The sequence below is a fragment of the Nesoenas mayeri genome (genome assembly GCF_963082525.1).
Source record: "Nesoenas mayeri genome assembly, chromosome: 3".
Taxonomy (NCBI): domain Eukaryota; kingdom Metazoa; phylum Chordata; class Aves; order Columbiformes; family Columbidae; genus Nesoenas; species Nesoenas mayeri.
The window spans coordinates 7,028,274-7,042,489 of NC_137544.1; the positions used below are offsets into that span (position 1 = coordinate 7,028,274).

Consider the following 14,216-nt stretch of genomic DNA (forward strand, 5'->3'; position numbering starts at 1 on the left):
CGGGTGTTGGAAACTGTATTCTCTGTAGACAATTAAAGCAACTATTTCTGAAAAGCAGAGGCCATCTGTTTTCCTAAGTGGTTAGGTGAAGGATATTATTTTATTCAGAATTTTTAATATAAGACTTCACAAATTTAGCTGGATTTGCAAGCTGCCTGGGAGTGTCGGCAGTTTCAGATGGCTGTCTGAAGAGCGGCCCATGGGCTGTTTGTATGAAACCTCAGTGTCCCAAACAACGCTTCTTTTTGTGTTTGTCTGAGTGAGTGCTGTGGCCAGGTAAAGTGAGATGCTGTTCTGAAATGGGGGCAGTGTAAGTGCTGAGGGGAGTGAGTCTTTTGTAGACATGTTAATCCCATAGTATCACAGCTATGGTAGATCAGGAGCCAGCAGATCTTTCAGAAAAGTGCAAACAGCAGAATAAAATCTTTTTATTAAGCATCAACTATTATAAACCGCTCTGTTTTGCGCTTGAAAATCAAATACGGTACTTTGTTTGCCTGCCTTAGACTATGTGTGGTACCAAAAATATACCTTGTCTTTCAGTGCAAGGATGGAGAATTTGTGAATTGGAAGATGGTAGTTAATGTGAACATATTAATGTAGTTTGTTTGTGAGAAGCTCAAGTATATCAGAATCTGTGTTTACTGCATCCCAGTATCTGTGTAACGATATGGTGCAGGAAAGCAGGGAAATTGGAAACCGTCTCGGATGAAACCCTTTGCAGTGTGAGGAAGGCTGGAAGGTGTTGCTTGTAGCTGTGTGTGCTACAGGGCTGTATGTGAATTCACACTGTGGTTGTTCTCAAGCAAAAGCACAATTGAGAGCGCATGAAATTGTTTCCTCCAGTTTTTGTGTATTCCTCTTCTTAGTAGGTGCTTATGTTGTGGGGAGAGGGTTTGCACTTTGAATCTTATTGCTGCATCCTTACTGAGAGAGAATCATTAAATATATATATGGATTGTAATGTAGATGGCTTCTAATGTGTAGGTAGTAGAAGAAAACCCGCCCTGGTAGATAACCAGTGCCAGGAAGCCTCTGGCGTGATGAAATAGCAGATGAAATAAAGCTGTTTGTGAAACACAAGATGTGCTGTCAGTGGAGTTGGACACAGCCTGCCAGCTCCATGCAGCAATTCTAATTTCCCATCAAGACAGAATTGCTGGACCTTGCTGTACGCTGCTGTATCGTGCTTTTGCGGTTCTGAGCACCGATTGGAGCGGTAAATCCTGACCTGTGTTTTTAAAAAGGCTGCGGTTATATTGCTGATTTTATTTTTTCTCCTTTTGATTTACTTTTTTTTTTCCTGTGTGTAGTTGAGTCACCAGGGTTGTGCCTGGTAGTTGTGAAATATGTGAGGACAGTCAAAAGGATTTCCTTTGATTGTGGAACCCAAACTACTAATTCAAGCTAATATGTTGAGAATGGCGGAGGTGAGGATTAGCTTTCTATGAACGTGTGTTTTGGTGCTTTATCTTCTGACCACAGCCACCAGTATCCCTTGCCCCAGACAGCTTTTCATAACCTCCTGTAATGCCTCTGCTCCCTCCCTGAATTCTTAAAATACCGATTGTTGTGTGTTACTATCAATTAGCTGTGCAAGACACAGCACATGCTGTAGCTGCTTCCAAGCTGCATATTTGGTGATCAGCCAACCATCAGGTTAAAAGAGCAGGGGTGCTGGGGGAATCCTTGTTTCTCAGGGAGGACTGTGATTTAGGTGCTTCAGTGCTGACTCTGCAACAACAAAAAAAGTACAGCTCTTACTTTTGAGACGCTAATCTTCTGGCATGTTCCAACCAAATGAGTGTACAGGGAAAGAATTATTGGGGGTGAAGCAGGAGGACAGGCTGACACGGACACTCATAGAATCACAGAATGTCCTGAGTTGGAAGGACCCACAAGGATCATGGAGTCCAACTCCTGTCCCTGCACAGGACAACCCCACAGTTCACACCGTGTGTCTGAGGACGTTGTCCAGTCTCTTCTTGAACACTGTCAGGTTTGGGGCTGTGACACCTCCCTGGGGAGACTGTTCCAGTGTCCAGCACCCTCTGGGGGAAGAACCTTTTACTAATGTCCAACCTAAACCTCCCTGGCACATCTTCCTGCCATTCCCTCTCGTTCTGTCATTGGTTTCTAAAGAGAAGAGCTCAGCCCTGCCCCTCTTCCTCCCCTTTTGAGGAAGCTGTGGCCACCATGAGCTCTCACCTTGGTCTCCTCTTCTCCAGGCTGGACAAACCAAGTGACTTCAGCTGCCCTTCGTATGGCTTCCTCTCCAAACATGCAAGCCTGACTTCTTACAGTGCTCAAGATTATGTCGAGGTCCCTAAAAAAAACCCCACAGTGAATGAAGGAGGGATGGTTGATGTGCTGCAGTGGTACTGGGGAAGTGAGCGAGCCAGAACCTCCTGTGTTTTGGAAAGACAAATGCATAATCCAGCATCTAAGAGGGAACAACCTCGCTGTCTGCCAGGTGGCACAAGCAGGATAGGAGCTCACAGGTCATAGGGAGTGATTGTTCCCCACTACCTGGCACTCACGAGGCTGTCTCTAAAATACCACATTTAGTTTTGCTCCTCAAATGCAAGGGGGATGCTGACAAACCGGGGAGTAGAGCGTGTTTAAGAGGCTGGTGCATATACTGTGAAATAAGTTGGTCTAGCCTGGAGAGGAAAACGCTGTACCCTTCTTGGAGGCACAGTGAAAAAAATGTAAATTGATGGCTGCAAGTTAGGACAAGAGTAATTCCTACTGAATATAATGGCGAAAATTGCTATGGGAATTGAGTACAGCAAAAGTGCCCAGCATGGCTATTTCATCTCCATCCTTTAAAGACTTTCAAAACTTAGCTGGACTGTGCCTTGAGTGACCTGGTCTGACTTTGCGGTTAGATTTGCTCTGATCAGTTTGTGGTACGTGACTTCCAGATGTCCTGTCAAACTGTGTTTTTCTGTGATGGGAGGTATTGCAAGCCATGCAGGTTTAAATAATCTTAATAAGATATGCTTAAATCTTTCTAAATTGAAGTTACAAACGGGTGCTGAAAGGACTTGATCTCCTAACTTTTAGAACATAATTGAGGTAATGAAAGCAATTTTATCTCCTCTAAAACTATCGGGTTGAGATTGTAGGGTGCCCTTGAGCATTTGTGGTTTTGACTGGCTTTTCTAAAAATCTGTTGCAGAAGTATTTCTGTGCTTTTCTATCAACAGTTCAGTTTTTTTGTATTGGCTAAAATGTCCACACTAAAATCTAAATTAACTTTATTGATGCCATAATTAGTATGGAGCATCCAGACAGCATGAAGTCGAATAGGAACATATTTTGTGGTTTTTGCAATATCCCAATCTGGGACCATTCAGCCTATTGCATCATGCCTGTTTTTAAAGATGAAGGGAACACTTTGTACATGCTTCGAATGATGCTTTTAAATTCGCATAAATTCATTTCAAAGCCAGATTCTTGCCACGTTTGCAGAAATACAAATTGTCATTCTGAATTAAATATGTGTCAAATTGTAGGGCATCCATCACAGCATTATTGCTTTTTTTTTTAGAGCGTGAAGGGAGTTGTCTTTTGGTTTAAACCCAAAAGGCTTTCTGAGACATTATTGTTTTGGTAACTCATGAATTCATAACCTGGAGCTATGATCACACTGTCATTTTTGACGAGAACAGTCCTGAAAATAATCTGCAGGAGGAGCTGAAGCTTTTGTAGTAACATGGGGCCCTTATATTGATGGAAGGAAACTTTTATATAATTCAAATACAGTTGTGTGGTTTTTTCTTCTTTTGAGGGGGAGGTTTGGGGGTGGGAATTGGAGAGCAGAGTAACTTTGTAAAAAGAATTGTAGCAAGCATAAGCAACAGAATCTTCAGCTTCAAGTGTATTTTTGTGAAATAATTATCTAGTGGAGGTTCTAAGGGAAAAACCTGTAAATACAATGCTGACCCTGTGGTACTTTTACTGCTTATTTGCTGCTTTGGATTTGAACTAAATCTAAGTGAGGTGTGGTATTTTTGTTCTTCAGAGCTTTTTGACGTGACTTCATTTTAGCAGCTTTTGTAATTTGGTGTTTTCTGACTCACCTTGAATGCTTTGCCAAATAGGTATTATAAAATTAACTTAAGAAAGAGGTGTAAATCTATATATAGAACAGGGTTTGAGTCATGACTTAAACTGTGGTGTGCTTTTTTAGACTACCATCCTTTGTGTCCTCTAAGATCCCTGGTTTGGTTTTCTCTGCATATTAAATTAGTAGCAGTTTTTCTCCTTTGCTTGTGAAGGCATTTTCTATCTTTTCTCTCATTTCCAGGCTGGTTTCTTGCAGTGACCTGTGCTCGGACTGAAGGAAATAGCAAGTAGAACAAGCCATCACTTTCTGCTTAGTGTAACTTCCCAGGTGAAACATTTGGACCTTTCTGTCCTTAGAAGGTAGCATCAAATACCTGTAGGTGGTACAGATTTTACTCTAATACTTCCCATTTCATGCCTTCTGCTGTGAAGGGAGGAGTCTGACAATTCCAGCTCATAGAAACAAGGGGGTAAATGAAATCCACAATTCTAATGTTTGTTAAGTTTACGACTGAGTTTAAGACAAGTATTTCTGATAATATTGGAGAAGACGTGATCAGTTGCTTCTTTTAGAGTCAGCTTCATGTACCTGTGGTGAACAATGAATCACTGAAATGCTTTTTCCCAGCTGGCTGGAAATGTTATCTACAGGATGCAGTTTTAGAATTATGGGAATGGTTTGCTTTAAGGAAGTGAGAATTGACAAACTTTTAGGTTTTTAAGGATGTTCTATTATACACAGTGGTAAGCATTTGGAAATTATGGGAGCGTGGAGTAGGAAAATGAGGCATGTGTGGTTTGCATTTTTGATGCTTCAGGGCAGTTTGCTGGGCAGGATTTCTGCTCTGTTGTTTAATTTCCTTCACAAAGTATCTTGCTAATTGTACCAGAGTGAACTCGAGAAGCTGCTGTTTGAGATGGTTACAGTTAGAATGCAATGAGTTTCTCATTACTTGAAAGAGTTTTATTTACAGTTTTGAATTGTTTGTTTTCCTGGTTATTTCAGCCATTCTTACTGAGCTGTAAAATTAGACATAATCTTTTATTAAAATTGTGTGGCAAGTCATTTCTTGGACAACAAACATTGACTTGCCTAATCTAAAAATGCCGAGCAGATCCAGGGCGGCTTCCAGATGGACCAGTTCTCTGCTGACCCTACCAGGGCTCCTGGCTTTTGACTGTCTCATGGGTAGGCTGCTATTTTTGGTTTTATTTTCCTTTTTTAGGAAAGCTGTTGCTGTAGAAGGTTTGTTGCTCTAAGCAGAAATTGTTTGTGCTGGAACAGAGTGATGCAGCATAGAGCGAATTATAAAAGGAGTAAGGAAAAATAGCAGACACTGCAGGGTGTACTCAATTCTCATAGTAATTTCCCCCATTGTATTCAATTTATATTATATGCTTAAAATATATAAAATATATGCTCATTATGTATATATGCTTAAAAGAAAACATATGCAGAATGGCTTGAAAATCTATCTGTTCCATTGGCTTTATATTGTTTTATTATGAACTAATGAAAGAATCCTGATGGCGCAGGGCACTTGGCTTAAAACAAGACTTTAAGTCAGGATTTGAACATATAATAAGGTCAGCATTATCTTAAACCATGGAATGTCTCCTCTGCTCCATCCCTTCCTTGTGGCAGCAGCAGTTTGCTTGGATGGTGTACTGCGGATCAAAGCTTCGGCAGCAGCCTGGCTGCTTTGGTAGAGAGCTGGCTATTAGGGCTGGAGCTGGCACGACTGGTGTGGCTCACCTGGGAGTAGGCACAGGTGGAAATGGCTCTGCCATGTGTCACTGGTATTTCCGAGGCTGTGCGGGAGGTGCTCGGCCTCCTTTTGAGATCCTGTGAAGGTGGAACATATTCCTTGTGATGCTCGACCCTGTCAGGAGTGCTCATGATGCAAATGTTTTGCAGGTTCTCCACGTGGAGCAGGAATGTGATGGCTCCACATGGCTCAGCTTGGTTAAGTGTTTTTTGTTGTGTATAATGTGACTTAAATCTATTGCCTTATTGAAGGCTGTGGTGAACTGTACTGTGAAATCATAGAATCATCTTGCTTGGAAGAGACCCTCAAGATCATCCAGTCCAACTGTAACCTAACTCTGGCACTAAACTATGTCCCTAAAAACCTAATTTATGCGCCTTTTAAACCCCTTCAGGGATGGTGACTCCACTACTTCTCTGGGCAGCCTGTTCCAATGCTTCGCAACCCTTTCCATGAAGAATCTTTTCCTAATATCCAATCTGAAGCTCCCTTGGTGTGATCTGAGACTGTTTCCTCTTGTCCTGTCATTTGTTACTAGGAAGAAGAGACCAATCCCCTCCATGCTACAACCTCCTTTCAGGTAGTTGTAGACAGTGATAAGGTCTCCCCTCAGCCTCCTTTTCTCCAGGCTGAACAGCCCCAGTTCTCTCAACTGCTCCCTGTCACACTTGTGCTCCAGACCCTTCACCAGCTCTGTTGTCCTTCTCTGAACTCGCTCCAGCACCTCAAGGTCTTTCCTGTAGTGAGGGACCCAAAACTGAACACAGTATTCAAGGTGGGGCCTCACCAGTGCCAAGTACAGTGGAAATACATGTAGGTTACATGGTCTCTGATAGTTAAATATGCTCTTTCCTTGTTTAATTTCTTAATAGCTTAGAACCGCATCCCTACTATCAGAGCTGACAGGAATCCAGTGGCCTTGCATCATTAATGCATTATATTGAGGTGTGGTTTCATGTCAGATTTTGGCTATGGGCAAAGCAGGATGTGGTGAAGGGCAAGACGAGTGGATCTGTAGAGGGAATCTGCTGGTGTTTGGCACCTGGTATTCATATTGCATGTTTTGGACATTTTTATATCATCCTAGCACTAGTCTCGTTCCATGGACTTAATGCCTATTAAAGATTAGCATGCATTAAGAGTGCTCCTGGGCTGTGTATCTCTGATTTCCTTTCAGTGAAAAGATATTCAGATTACTTGCTGTGAGACTGCTCTGCATTGTGGACTGAAGCACGATAAATTAGGATGGTTTGGAGCTTCTCTGAGTATCATAGAATCATAGAATGTCCTGATTTGGGAGGTTCATCAAGTCCAACTCCTGAAAAGAACTGTACTCCTGATCTGGACACAGTCACAATGATGTAGATGTTGATCTAAGTTGGATTTGATGTTGACCCTGCTCCTCTGACCCTTCTGTGAGCAGAAAGTTGGCACTAAATAGTCTTCTCTCAGGCTGTTTTCTCTTCTTGTGATTCACCAGTGGTATAAATAAGTCCTAATTTAAGTGCAAAGCAGAGGGAATGCACCCAGAAGAGAGGACAGGATCACAGCATCCCTGGGTTAAATATCGTGGAAGTAAAACTTTGCCATTTACCAGCTTCCCATTAGTGCTGTAGCTGTCTTGGGCACCAGGAGATGGAAAGAAGGAAATACTTAATGTTTCCATCTGTTCAAGATTCAGCCCCTGGACTGCTTCTCATGCTGATGGCTATTGGGGTGTGACACGAAGTACCTTTTTGTACGAGAGCAGTGGTCAGAGTGGATTTCCCAGTAGTGGGAAATGTGAGGTTCTTCCCTACCAAACCCACATCTCTGCTGCAAAAGAATCCTTTGATCTTTGGGGAACTGGTTATTATGGTCATTGTGGGTCATTGTGTCGACTGGAGTGTGAATCATGGGAGCATATGCAGAGTGCAGAAGAAGGAGCCTGACTGCAGAGCAATGGAGGGTCTTGGCCAGAAGGTATTTTTCTTTGTTTTCCAAACCCTGGTGCTCACCTTGTGCATTTCTCTTGCCAGGAGGTCTTTGTAGGACAAAAAACAGTTTTGGAAGCAGAGACTAGAATTTTAAGGGCAATGGGGAGTCCACCAGGTCTCTTTATTTGAACATACGGGTTGTCATCAGTGACTCAAGTCAGGGTAGCAGAAAATTATACGGTGTTGAAGTGGGGAAAAAACATTCTTGTAACCACTACACGTTTAAGACCTATGGAGGTGTTCTCATTGTTCAGCATTTAAACATCTGAATTACTTTTTCAGTGTTAAGATCTGTTTTCAGTGGCCAAACATATACTATGGTATTACAATTAAAACAGCTGGAACCCTTACATCTCACAAACCATAGGATTTTTTCTGGGTGAAAGAAATTGGAATGAGCTTTCTCCTTCAGTCCAACACCTGATTTTGAGATAGTTGTGAAAGTGTGATAGTTAAAAGGAGATTGTCTTCTGTTTCTAGTGTGAGCTTGCTGTCTGCTATAAAACTAAATACTTTTGTAACTCTGTGTATGTGTTCATACATAATGACAAAAACATTAGCTTGGCTTTATCAGAGACTAAACATTTTTTTGCAATAGATGTACAAGTGGAAATAATGGTACTAATAAAGTTTGTTTTGGTCATCTAGCAACTGTCTGTAATGATAAATTGGAAAAGCAAAATCAGTTTCTTGCATAACTGAAGTTCTCCTGGCAAGATGCTTTTGGAGGCCACACAACTTTCCAGGGTTCACATTCCAATAAATGGCTTTTAATCTGAGCTGACCTAAAAGCTGCTTTATGAAGCAGGGCATGCAACTCAAGCTCCTCTTGCTGCTTGATGTTGGACTCTGTCCCTCCAGGTCTACTGCAAGTTTCAGCAAGGCTTCTTGAACAGCTTGAGAGTGATATCCAAGGATTTAAATTATTCCCTGAATGATGTTTTTCATACATAAGTGATTAAATGTGTTTTTTTGTGGGATTTGTTTAATATCTGGTTTGTGTCTTTTTTCTGGCTTCTGTAGAAAGGTCACTGAATTCTGACAGTATTGTAATAACCTAAACAAAGTACCAAGAATATGAAATTGTGCTCTTCGCTGGACGAGTGTCTGACACTTGGTTATTTCTGTTGAAGACCCAGACGTGCTAGAATTACGCTATATTTTCCCCTTTTTTCTTTTGTTATGTATGTTTTGTAGGGCTCCCAGAGAGCCTTAGTTACCTATAACAGCCAACTTCGGAAGGAGTTTGATTAGTTGAAAATGTCACAGAATCACAGAATTGCTGTGGTTGGAAGGGACCTCTGGAGATCATCCAGTCCAACCCGCCTGCTACAGCATGTTCACCAGAGCAGATCACACAGGAATGTGTCCAGGTGGGTTTGAATGCCTCCAGAGAAGGAGACTCCACAACCTCTCTGGGCAGCCTGTAACAGGGCTCTGGCACCTCAAAGGAAAGAAGTTTCTCCTCATACTCAGATGGAACCTCCTGTGCTTCAGTCTGTGCTCGTTGCCCCTCATCCTGTCATTGGGCATCACTGAACAGAGTCTGGTCCATCCTTTTGACACCCACCTTGAGACATTTATAAACATTGATGAGATCCCCTCTCCTCTTCTCCAGGCTGAACAGACCCAGCTCTCTCAGTCTCTCCTCATAAGAAAGATGCTCCAGTTCCGTCATAATCTTCATAGACCATGCTTTGTTTAAAAACAGTTAAGATGGATGTTTTTTGGCCATGCTTACCGGGAGGCTTGTCTTCTGCATCAACACTTGGCTGTGGTTGACAGAACAGTCGGCTTTGTGGGTTCTGGAGAAATGGCAAGTCTACCTGTGCCAGCGGTGACCGAATGCCTTGTGCTGGCATTGTTGCTGTGTTTTCTGACAGTGTGAGCTATTTTGTCAAAGAGGCTCTTCTGAGATAGTACACTTTTTGTCTTTGCCATGGGGAACAACAAAGTCTGTGGTTGTTGATGTGGCTGACTGGTTTTGACGTGTTTGGTCTGCTTGACTGTTTCATTAGTCAGGCTGTCATCTTAACTTGAAACAAAGAGCTGAATAGACCCCTCCCATAAAACTTACTGTAACCCCCTTTCTACTGAACACAGACAGTATTTTTTTACTTAGTGCTGCTGATTTAATCAGTCCCCCGCCCCTGAAAATGGGTTGAACCCCTCAAAAAGCAATATTTGGGAATTTCTACTGTTACACTGGAAAGCTGTCATGGCTGGATGACAGAAAGCTACCACCTAAAGTGTGTCTCTGGCTGGAATCAGTCACAGAACCATTGAGGCTGGAAGGCACCTCTGGAGATCATCTCGTCTGGCTCTCCTGCTCAGGTCAGGATCAGCTGTAACCATGTCCAGTTTGTTTTTGAGTATCTTCACGGAGACTACACAGCCCCTCAGGACAAACAGTTCCAGTGTCTGATCACCTTCAAAGTGGTTGTGTGTGTGTGTATGTATGTGTTTAAGTGGAATTTGTTTTGTTTCCATTTCTGCCCTCTGCCTCCCCTTTTTTTCACTGGAAATGCCCAGTCTTCTCCACACCCTCACCAATAAGATCTCCCTGAGCCTCCTCTTCTGGCTGAACAGTCCCAGCTCTCTCAGCCTTTCCTTGTGTGAAGATACTCCAGGCCCTTAGTCATCTTCATGGCCCTTTTTTGGGCTTGCTCCAGTATATCCACATCTGTCTTGTATTGGGGAGCCCAGAATGGACCAGCACTCCAGATGGGTCTCACCAAAGCTGAGCAGAACAGGAGGATCACCTCCCTCCACGTGCTGGCAATACGTTTCCTAGCGTAGCCCAGGATGCTGATGGCTGCCTTTGCTTCAAGGGTGTGTAGCTGGTTCATGTCAACTTGGTGTCCAAGCAGTTTACAGCCTGCACTGGTACATGGGGTTGTTCCTCCCCAGGGGCTGAACGTGACATTTCCCTTTGAATTTCATGAGCTTCCTGTTGTCCTGTTTCCTCAGCCTGTTGAGGTCCTTCTGAGCAGCAGCTCTCCCGTCTGATCTGTCAGCCACTCCTCACCGTTTTGTATCATCCGCAGTCTTGCCAGGTGTGTATTCAGTCCCGTCATCCAAGTCATTAATGAAGATATTGAATTACTCAGTGTTGACTCCTGTGGCATGCCACTGGTGACTCTTTCCCAGCTGGTCTATGTGTCATCGATCACAGTGCTTTAATGTTTTGGACAGTTTTTAGTCCATTTCACTGTACACTCATCTGGCCTATACTCCACCAGTTTGTGTATGAGTATGTTATAGGAGACACTGTCCACTGCTTTCCTATCATCCAGTGAACTCCTCATTTCATTGTAGAAGCCCATCAGGTTGGTCAAGTGTGATTTTTCTCTTCATACATCCTTGCTGATTCCCACTGTCACCACCCTGGCACAGGCTCAACTGCCTCCCATGTTTCATAGAACAAGAGCTTCCAGCCCCATGACTGCTACCAGGGCTCTGAACGTATTCCTGTGTTTCTAAATCTGTTCTATCAGTTCTTACAGTCTGTTATAATTTATTTTCTATAATACCATAATCAACCTGACTGTGATTTGACTTCTTTGTTTTGTTTTGTTTCCTTCCCTCATTCCTTGGTTGGAAGCATGTGCCAGGTGATGTCTTATGTTTGTATTTGAATTCTTGCCAAAACATGATTGCAGCTTGTTTGTTAGAGATCTAGGATAAAGACATCTTCTTTGCACACAGTATGGGAGGTGATTTGTGGTGGCTCACTCTGCTTATGGAAACCCAGGAAAGCGTTGTCTCCCTCTCAGATGAGCTCTTGTCTTACTGGATGTACAAGAAAAGCATGGTTACCCTCCCAGTGTTCATGCTCAAGCTTGAGAAGCCTATTTTTCATCCAAAACTTGGTCGTTACGGACTTTTAATCTCCAGATAATTGATTTGGGTTGGGTTTGAAACTGAGAAAGCTGTGTAAAAAGCAGAGGGGAGGTAAGCTAGGTGTTTCATATAGTCATTTTGATTGGAAAAGACTTTTAAGATGGAGTCCAACCATTAAACTCTCACTGTCAACTATTATTTCTGGTAGTTTGTGTTGCTGGAGTGTTCTGCTGCACTTTCTGTCACTTGAGACTTTCTGTTTTTTGAAAGTTTTGGCCGGTTTCTGTTACTGCAGTCCAACTTATTGCTGACTGATTGTAGTATCATGTATGTTTTCATGTTAAGTCTTTTAGGTGAGAGTTTGAAGCCTTCAGAAGTATAATTCAGAAACATTCAGAACTACTTCAAGCATTCAATAGTATAACCTGTGGGCTGACATGATTCCTAATTATTGTTACTATAAGGAATTGTGATTCCTTAAAAACATCTTCTGTCACCACTGAACACTGTTTTTGCTTGGGTAGATATTATACTTGAGGACCTTTCAGGGGTTTATTTAGTCTGGAGTGTTTTGGCAGTAGAATTGGTTTTTGCCTATCACACCGCAGTCCTAATTACCTGGAGGTTTGTCTAGTGCTACTTGCTAATGTTGAAAAGCAAAACTGAGGACCAAATAGTAGAGAGATGTTTAGGTTCTTGATGTTTCTGTGTTATCACATTAAAAAAATGTATGGGATGAAACCATCTTGACATTCCCCATGACCCCTCTCACTTTTCAGGTGAGAGTTTAGATCTGTTTTGTGTATGTATCCATGAGAATGAGGGTGGTATTGAGTGTCCTGACAAATACAAGAGGAAATTCAGCACCTAAATCTCAAAAATAAAAAGCTGATATTAATTTGCTGCTATTTATTTTTGGAACACAGACTCATGGATGTTGGCTGGGAAGGTCTCAAGATCTTCCTTCGGTTGTTGGCCTGACCGTGTTTTACATCCTGGAAAGGTGACCAAAGTCAACATGTGCATTTCAAGCACAAATATAGAAATGTTCCCCCAAGGAAATAAAGAGGCTTTCTAAATAATTAGTTCATGTTGACACAGCGTGGCTGTGAGTACCTACTACTTCTGTGGAAAAAGGACCAGGTGGTTGGCAGTTGGAGTTGTACCCTGCAATGCTGTTAGAACGTTTACCATGACTGATGTTGTGTTCTGATCCATTTTCCACTGCCCTGTAGTGTATATGGTGAAATATAATACCTGCTGCTGTGCTTAAATCCAGATTTTATCATGAGAGAAATCTGCAACGTGGATATTTAGTACACTTTTTTAATGCATTTGTAGGTTTCCAAAGCGATTGGATTGAGTTGGTTGGAAGATGACACTTCTATTTCCAGACTGTAGGTGATGAATGGCAGTTGTCTTTATGATCCGTGGCTGCCAGAATTTCCTACCTGTTGGGCAATATTTCATGTCAGCCACTCAAAATAAATTCAGTGCAGGAGCAAGACAGAACTGCTGTGCTTGCTGCAGGCAGTAATGGGGAAATCTGATGCTTTGAAGCAAGCTTAGAGAAGATATTTGGCAAAAATAAAAGTATACAATAAAAAAAGTGTATCTAAGTGTTCCAGGGTGTGTGTCATGAGCACATAACTCTGGTGATGACTTCTGTTTAGAATGAAGAAATCAAATTTTCTTTCTTAAAGGAAAAAAAAAGCGCAAAACTAAGTCTTCATGTTTATATTTGACTGGCTCCTTTATTAATGGGTGTATTTAGAAAATAGTTTGCCAGACAGATCATTCCAGCTTCTCTTGTATTTGTGGCACAATTATGTTGTTCTGTGTTTTATTAATAATAAGGGTTTTCTGACTTCATCTATAGGCAGCAGAAGGATACAGGCTACATTGCAACATGCATTCAGTGGCACTTTTGATCAAAACTGTCCACAGATCAGAACTATACATTGAACTTCCAGCTTCATTAAATCAATACCAGGAAGAAATACTTTCTCCTATTTGCTTCCTTAATTTGTGAATTAACAGTTGGATGTTATTACGCACTGATAGAATAAGGAGTAACCTGGGGAAGAACGTTTACAACCATTCAGAATTTCTGTCAGTTAACCCTGTTGTGCTCTTGTCTTTGTGCATGTTGGTTGTGATCTGCAGAGGAGAGGGAGGTTTTGGTGAGAACAGTGTTAAATTTGGCAGTGCCTGGGTGTCCTGACTGGATTTGACTGAGTGGGAAAGTTCTTTGATTGCTGCAGATTTGTGGAAATCTCTGGTATAAACAATTTATTGATGAACAAATGAGTTTTTATTGCTAAACAAACCTTAAGCTGTCCGTAAGCAGCTCTCATGGTTCTTGTGCAACAGATCGACAAGTATATAAATACATTTGCTACACTCCTCTGAGTAAATTTAATTATATCAAAATTAAAGCTCGCTTGCTTATTCTTCTTCATACAAAACCAGATGAATCTGAAGGAGGGTGCCTTTTACATGTCTGTGCAAATTAAGTTGTCTTATATTGTCAATTGTACACCTTCTGGCCATA

The 14,216-nt window shown here is 41.9% G+C and overlaps 1 protein-coding gene across 1 annotated transcript in view; it reads left to right on the plus strand.

The window, feature by feature from the left end:
• Positions 1–5,680: 5,680 nt before the first annotated feature.
• The window catches only part of CD2AP (CD2 associated protein), a gene marked incomplete at both ends in the record, with an annotated part of 71,578 nt that continues 63,042 nt past the window's right edge, over positions 5,681–14,216 (plus strand). Inside the window, one exon of the mRNA XM_080342891.1 lies at positions 5,681–5,780. Coding sequence (XP_080199017.1) covers positions 5,681–5,780 — 100 coding nt within the window. The remainder of the gene's footprint in view (positions 5,781–14,216) is intronic.